This window comes from Rhinopithecus bieti, unplaced genomic scaffold (assembly GCF_001698545.2).
Source record: "Rhinopithecus bieti isolate Rb0 unplaced genomic scaffold, ASM169854v2 scaffold_15006, whole genome shotgun sequence".
In the NCBI taxonomy this organism is placed as follows: domain Eukaryota; kingdom Metazoa; phylum Chordata; class Mammalia; order Primates; family Cercopithecidae; genus Rhinopithecus; species Rhinopithecus bieti.
This window is the reverse complement of record NW_016808074.1, coordinates 77,744-85,998: the sequence shown is the minus strand read 5'-3', so window position 1 is coordinate 85,998 and position 8,255 is coordinate 77,744. Positions and strand designations below refer to the sequence as shown.

At 48.0% G+C, this 8,255-nt stretch overlaps 1 protein-coding gene across 2 annotated transcripts in view; it reads right to left on the bottom strand.

Moving 5' to 3' along the window:
• Window positions 1-2,862, bottom strand: part of LOC108537731 (zinc finger protein 418) — an 8,671-nt gene extending 5,809 nt beyond the window's left edge. For both annotated transcript variants that reach the window (XM_017885392.1, XM_017885393.1), the window contains exon 1: window positions 2,642-2,862. In XM_017885392.1, coding sequence (XP_017740881.1) covers window positions 2,642-2,674 — 33 coding nt within the window. In that variant the 5' untranslated portion in view covers window positions 2,675-2,862. The remainder of the gene's footprint in view (window positions 1-2,641) is intronic.
• Between the last annotated feature and the right edge of the window lie 5,393 nt (window positions 2,863-8,255).

The window sequence follows — 8,255 nt, the reverse complement described above, 5'->3', positions numbered from 1 at the left end:
TTTTTTGAGACGGAGTCTTGCTCTGCCGCCCAGGCTGGAGTGCAGTGGCCAGATCTCAGCTCACTGCAAGCTCCGCCTCCCGGGTTCACGCCATTCTCCTGTCTCAGCCTCCCGAGTAGCTGGGACTACAGGCGCCCGCCTCGTCGCCCGGCTAGTTTTTTGTATTTTTTAGTAGAGACGGGGTTTCACCGTATTAGCCAGGATGGTCTCGATCTCCTGACCTCGTGATCCGCCCGTCTCGGCCTCCCAAAGCGCTGGGATTACAGGCTTGAGCCACCGCGCCCGGCCGACAGATTCTCACTCTTGTTGCCCAGGCTGGAGTGCAGTGGTGGGATCTCAGCTCACTGCACCCTCCACCTCCCAGGTTCAAGCGATTCTCCTTCCTCAGCCTCCCAAGTAACTGGGATTACAGCACCTGCCACCACACCTGGCTAATTTTTGTATTTTTAGCAGAAATGGGGTTTCACCATGTTGGCTAGGCTGGTCTCTAACTCCTGATCTCAGGTGATCTACCCGCCTTGGCCTCCCAAAGTGCTGGTATTATAGGAATGAGCCACCACACCCAGCCTTACACACCATTCTTTAGACAGCACAGGCACATGCCATGGCCACCCCAATGAGACATCCCCCAACCATCAGCCTCTTTTGAGCCTTAACACAAATTACAGTTTTGGTTTCTTTTAGTTAGGTTCTCCTCTGGTCGCCCAAGCTGGAGGGGAGTAGTGTGATCATGGCTCGCGGAAACTTCAAACCCCTTTTCCCAGGCCTCAGCCTTCTGTGGAGATGGGATCTTAACATGTGCAACATCAACCACTTTCAAGATCTGGGGTCTTGCTAACTTGCCCAGGCTGATCTCAAACTCCTGGCATCAAGCAATTCTCCCACCTCAGCCTCCCAAAGTGCTGGGATTACAGCATGAGCCTTGAAGCCTGGTCAACAACTTAAAGTATTTTAATCCCCTTCTTTTCCTTCTACTGCTCTGAGTGGGATTCTCCCCTTAGGGTTATAGTGTTGGGGAAACAACTGACACCTGAGAGTACAGATGCCATTAACAGCAATTTCAAAATCAAATAACTCACAGCCTGGCAGACAGGACCACATGGGGGTTGCACTGTGGACAACAGAGGGAAACCAGGGACTGTGTTATGCGCACTTTGTAGGATGGAAAGGGTGTGATAGCCCCTGATTTCTCAAGAGGGTTCCACTGACTTGCTTAAATAATTCTGAGTAGAAATGGAATTGAAACTCAGAACAAAGTATAATAATCAGAAACTGTGCCTGATCCCTTAATGAAAAGGGTTGTTAGGCCAGGATACATTATCCAATAGAACAGAGTGGGAAGGGGGTTTGCGCTCAGGCCATTTGAGGTCATACAGTATCACCACACATCAAGGTGGCCCATCACATTGGGCTTTCATTTTTGGCCTCATGCCACAATGTGGCTGACAGAATTCAGCGTATGCTTGGCAAATTCAAACAGGATCCAATATTACCACAGAATTCTCATGGTTCCCAATAGCAATGCAGTTCCCAAGTCATTCTGTGAAAGCCTTCTTGCATGGCTCCACACCCCCACAGAACCAGGTGTGGCTTCAGATATCCATGGCCGTATTCCAGGACATCACAAGCTAGAGAACATGTGAATGGAGAATAAGGCCAGTGAAGGAATGGAACACCTTCCAGTTCCCTCTGTAGGTTTTTTTTGTTTTGTTTTGTTTTTTTGCCAGAGTTTCATCTTGTTGCCCAGGCTGGAGTGCAACGGCTCACCGCAACCTCTGCCTCCCGAGTTCAAGCAATTCTCCTGCCTCTGTCTCCGAGTAGCTGGGATTACAGGCATGCGCCACCATGCCCGGCTAATTTTGTATTTTTGTTAGAGATGGGGTTTCTCCATGTTGGTCAGGTTGGTCTCAAACTCCCGACCTCAGGTGACCCGCCCGCCTGGGCCTCCCAAAGTGCTGGGATTACAGGCGTGAGCCACCTCCCCCGGCCCCCTCAGTGGGTTCTTTAAGTGCTTCTGCAGCCAGGAGTGTCTGAGGGGAAGGCAGACGTTACAATGGGGATCTGATAAGCTGAGGTCTCCTTGAACCTGTTCTTATCGCTGGAGCCAGGTGACCTCGGAGTGGCTGTCCGACCTGCGTGTCTCAGTGCAAAATGTCATCTCTACCACCTATGTGATCTATCAACAAAGGAGTCAACCTCCCAGAACCCCAAGGTCCTCATTCCCTCTACTATGTTCTTCCTTTGACCTTTGGGAAACATTAAAAGCCTGGACTTGGATCGCATCCCTCCTTTCTTCGAAACTCTCCATGGCTTCTAGCGTCTTCACAGTGAATACACAGCCCCCAGCCTGCTCTTCCAAGAGAAGCTTCGCCTCACACATTGTTCCCTACGGGCGCCTGTGAACCCCCGGTTCCATCCTCCCGGGTCCGTCCAACTCCAGGCCATTGCCCGCGCCGGCCCCTGTGCCTGTCGCTCTACCCACCGCTTCCCATAGGTGTCAGAAACAGGGACCTCTCCCGCGAACGCCTCAGTATCCCGACGCCGGGTCCGGGCTGCAGACCTGTGAACAGTCGCCGCTCGCTCGCTGCTTTAGGACTCGGGTTAGGATGAGGTGACCTGAGGACAGGGAAGGCACAATTACCTGAGCCGGGAGCCTCAGTGCGGCCGCCGCCATCCGAGTACGTGGGGAAAGCACGGCCGGGAGAGGCGGGCGCCGTTACAGGGCCTACGATCCGCCTCTGTGCAGCGAGAAGGACTCTTCTCCAACTTCTGGGTTCAGACACCGCGGTTCGGACCCACAGCTCCAGCGCCTCTCACCTCACAAACCGCACACACACACCCAACATGAACCAAAATGGCCGCTACCAGTGAACGCTGAGAATCCCACCACTACGTTACGTGCGCACACAGAAACGCCTTTATTCTGAGCCCTTACTGGTTCTGTAGCGCTGTCATTCAATGTAGAGCTTACTGGGTAATGTAGTTCCCCAGGTTCCAAGGTAGTAAAGCTGCCGCTTCCCAAAGGCCCTTCTGCAGAAGTCCCAGCTCCACCTCAGGGGGCTCATTAAAGCGCGCATCCTTTTAGGGCAGAGGATGGTCTCGCCCCTCCTTAGAGGCTATATTGAGATTCCTGGGGAATCCCTGTTTGTAACTGACCACCCAAGTGTTTGCAAAATATTAATTCACATTTTTGGAAATTTAAGCTCCCAGGCGCTAAAAATATTGTGAATGCTCCCAAAGGCTACAAATCCAAATCCGTGTATCACTTTATACAATCGTTTAGACACAAAATGCCTGCACTGGAAGTAGAGACTGATAAATATTACTGTGTTATAATTCACATGAATGCACTCTTGTTACCGGATGGAAAGTCTTGACTGTGAATTGTCCAGGTTGTTGGTGCAGTGAACAAAGAAGTGAACAAAACGCACAAAAAAAGCAACGAAAGAACGAACCAATGAAAGCGATTTATTAAGGTGAAAGTACACTCCACAGAAGTGGAATGCAGGTGTGTGAACAGGCGACCAAGGGGCTCAAGAACCCCGATTACAATGTTTTTTAGGGTTTTATTAGGTTGCTGCAAAAGTAATTGCGGTTTTTGCCATTAATAATAAGCTAGAATTTTATAGTACCCCAAGAGCTCTTTAAAGGCCTCCAAGCCTATGAAGGATTGGTGCACAACCAATCAGGCTGAAGTGGAGACTTCTGTCTTGTTATCACAGGAGTGAGGATGTGGCCTGTGTGCTGCCTCATCTTGCCTAGAACTAGCTGCACCTGCTGTTCTTTCGCTTATGGCTTCATCCTTGGTTCCCCTAATTCCCTATTCTCCCGCCTCACTCTGAGGCATTAGAGTTGATTTTTCAGTCAGCCAGGAACAAGATAACTAATCCAGATAGGACCATGCCAAGGAAGACAGAGGAGAGGCTAAAGCAAGAGTACAAAGGTGAATCAGTTGTTCCCATGGAAAAACAACTCTCCCGCTTATATAGTCAATTATTGTGTCCAATTCATTAAGCAAAACATTATTCATGTAATGTAATGTCCCTTACTTGGTATTCTAACTTATATTTTCTTTTTTTTTTTTTTTGAGGCGGAGTCTCGCTCTGTCGCCCGGTCTGGAGTGCAGTGGCCGATCTCAGCTCACTGCAAGCTCCGCCTCCCGGGTTTGCGCCATTCTCCCGCCTCAGCCTCCCGAGTAGCTGGGACTACAGGCGCCCGCCACCTCGCCCGGCTAGTTTTGCATTTTAGTAGAGACGGGGTTTCACTGTGTTAGCCAGCATGGTCTCGATCTCCTGACCTCGTGATCCGCCCGTCTCAGCCTCCCAAAGTGCTGGAATTACAGGCTTGAGCCACCGCGCCCGGCCTCTAACTTATATTTTCAACCCATTTTAGGAACTTGAAGTCAGTCTCAGGTAAAGAACAATGAGAGAAATCCCAGGCGGTGATGATCTCCACCTGGAGACATTGGGCGTATGTTGAATTATCGAGCTTGTATCTTTCCTGGGAAGTGATTATCATTTGTTTCTCTTGTGACAGCGGGGAGTGTTCTGCATGAGGAATATGACACCAGAAAGAGGAGAAATGCCAGTTACAGAAACTTATTACCAACGACTATCTAATAAATATGATGACAGAAATAGCTCTATTGAAATATTAGTGGATGGTGACAAAAATTTACGCTTCACAGTAGTTTTCTTTTCTTTTTTTCTTTTTTTTTTTTTTTTTTTTTTGAGACAAAGTGTCGTTCTGTCCCAGGCTGGAGTGCGGTGGCGCCATGTTGGTTCACTGCAACCTCCGCCTTTTGGGTTCAAGCGATTCTCCTGCCTCAGCTTCCGGAGTAGCTGGGATTACAGGCACAACGCCACTGTGCCCAGCTAATTTATTTATTTATTTATTTATTTATGAGACAGAGTTTTGTTCTTGTTGCCCAGGCTAGAGTGCAGTGGCACAATCTCGGCTCACTGCAGCCTCCACCTCCTGGGTTCAAGCGATTATCTGCCTCGGCCTCCAAGTAGCTGGGCTAACGACGCCTGCCCCACGCCGAATTTTTTTTTTTTTTTTTTTTTTTTTTTTTTTTTTTTTTTTTTTTTTTTTTTTTTTTTGAGCGGAAGTCTCGCTCTAGTCGCCCGGGCTGAGTGCAGTGGCGATCTCAGCTCACTGCAAAGTCCGCCTTCCGGGTTTATGCCAGTTCTCCTGCCTCAGCCTCCGGAGTAGCCTGGGGACTACAGCGCCCGCCTCGCCCGGCTGATTTTTGTTATTTTTTAGTAGAGACGGGGGTTCACCGTGTTAGCAGGATGTCCTCGATCTCCTGACTTGTGATCCGCCCGTCTCGGCCTCCCAAAGGCTTATGTGGATTACAGGCTTGAGCCACGCGCCCGGCCGGTTTTTTTTTTTTTTTATTATGGAGTTTCTCTCGTTGCCCAGGCTGGAGTACAATGGCGCAGTTTCGGCTCACTGCCACCTCCTTCTCCTCCTGGGTCAAGCAATTCATTCTCCTGCCTCAGCCTCCCAAATAGCTGGGATTACAGGTGCCTGCCACCACACCCGGCTAATTTTTGTATTTTTAGTAGAGCCAAGGTTTCACCATTTTGGCCAGGCTGGTCACAAACTCTTCACCTCAGGTGATCCACCAGAGGCGGCATCTCAAAGTGCTGGGACTACAGGCATGAGCCACCTCACCTGGCCCAGAAGTTTTAACAGTGATGTCTAAGAAGACATGGAATTAAGGTCAGCATGTGATTAAAAATGGTCCCCTTGTTGGTTTTGTCATTAAAATGAGATTCTTTTCTTTATTAAAACATTGAACAATACCAAGGTGGAGAAAAAGTGTGCCTGTTCACCCACCTACTTGGGAGGCTTAGAGGGAGAATCACTTTAGCACAGGAGTTTGAGGCCAGTCTGGGCAGCAGAGCAAGACCCTGTCTCTAAATAAATAATTTAATGAATAAGTAAAAACAGAAGGTGAAATTTGCAGTATAGTATTATCCTCATAGAATTGTGTCTCCCTTTGCTCATTATTCAGTGTGTGTCAATTATATTATAGGTTTTTCATCTTATAGGAAAAAAGTCATAGATTCTACACATATCTGTACTTTGCTTTTCTCACTTAGCAATATGGTTTGAACAATGAAAAGCTTCTTTTTCACTTCACATTTGAAATCTGCTTATCTCCACATTCTATTTCTTTTTTCCTTTTTTGAGACAGCGTCTCACTCTGTTGTCGAGGCTGAAGTGCAATGGCACGATCAAGGCTCACTGCAGTCTCAACCTCTCAGGCTCAAGTGATCCTCCCATCTCAGCCTTCTGGAGTAATTGGGACTATAGGCGTGCACCACTACACCCGGCTAATTTTTGTATTTTCTGTCGAGATACGGTTTTGCCATGTTGCCCAGGCTGGTATCAAACTCCTGAGTTCAAGCAATCCTCCCATCTCGGCCTCCCTAAATGCTGGCATTATAGGATTCAGCCACTACACCTGGCCTATTCATCTTTTTCTGATGTAGAACCCACTCAGTGACAGTATAAGAAAAATGTCAAGAATCAAGAAAGAGGCCAGATGCAGTGGCCATGCCTGTAATCCCAGCACTTTGGGAGCCCAAGGTGGTCACATCACTTGAGGTCAGGAGTTTGAGGCCAGCCTAACCAACATGGCAAAAACCCATCTCTACTAAAAATACAAAAATTAGCTGGGTGTGGTGGCGCACACCTGTAATCTGAGCTACTCAGGAGGCTGAGGCAGGAGAATTGCTTGAACCCGGGAGGCAGAAGTTGCAGTGAGCTGAAATCGTGCCACTGCAGCATGGACAACACAGCAACTCCGTCTCAAAATAAATAAATAAATAAATAAATAAATAAAGCCAGAATACAATACACAAGCAACCGAAATATTTCAACAGCAAAGAAACCCTCAAACAATCCAATTTAAAAATGTCAAACGACTTGAATAGGCATTTTCTTTTTTTTTTTTTTTTTTTCTTTTGTTGAGACGGAGTCTCGCTCTGTCGCCCAGGCTGGAGTGCAGTGGCCGGATCTCAGCTCACGGCAAGCTCCGCCTCCCGGGTTTACACCATTCTCCTGCCTCAGCCTCCCGAGTAGCTGGGACTACAGGCGCCCGCCACCTCGCACGGCTAGTTTTTTTTTGTATTTTAGTAGAGACGGGGTTTCACCGTGTTAGCCAGGATGGTCTCGATCTCCTGACCTCGTGATCCGCCCGTCTCGGCCTCCCAAAGTGCTGGGATTACAGGCTTGAGCCACTGCGCCCGGCAAATAGGCATTTTTCAAAGGACAACATACAAATGGTCAACAAATATATTAAAACACACTCATCACTATCTGGGAAATGCAAATCAAAACCACAATGAGGTATCACCTCTCCCCGTTTAGGATAATTATCATCAAAAAGACAAAAACAGATGCTGGCAAGGATGCAGAGAAAAGAGAACTCATGGTCGGGCGTGGTGGCTCACACCTGTAATCCCAGCACTTTGGGAGGCTGAGCTGGGTGGATCACGAGATCAGGAGTTCAAGACCAGCCTGACCAAATGGTGAAATTCCGTCTCTTCTAAAAATACAAAAATTAGCTGTGCGTGGTGGCACACGGCTGTAATCCCAGTTACTCAGGAGGCTGAGGCAGGAGAATCGCTTGAACCCGGGAGGCAGAGGTTGCAGTGAACCGAGAGCACGCCACTGCACTCCAGCCTGGACAACAGAGTGAGACTCCGTCTCAAAAAACAAAAGAACACACAAAAAAAACTACAAATACAACTACCATATCATCCAGCAATCCCTCTACTGGGACTTTATCCAAAGGAAAGAAAATCATCACATTGGAGACACATCGACACCCTGTTTACTGCAGCACTATTCACAATAGCCAAAATATGGAATCAACCTAGATGTCCAACAACAGATAAATGGATAAAGAAAATGTGGTTTATACACACAAAGGAATACTATTCAAAGAGCAGAATGAAATCCTATCACCTCAGGCAACATGGATGGAAATGGAGGACACTATTTAAGAGAAATAAGCCAGGAACATAAACATGCACATTCCCACTCGTATGTGGAAGCTTTAAAAAAAAAAGCTGGGGCCGGGCGCGGTGGCTCAAGCCTGTAATCCCAGCACTTTGGGAGGCCGAGACGGGCGGATCACGAGGTCAGAAGATCGAGACCATCCTGGCTAACACGGTAAAACCCCGTCTCTACTAAAAAATATAAAAAAAAAAAAAAAAAAAACTAGCCGGGCGAGGTGG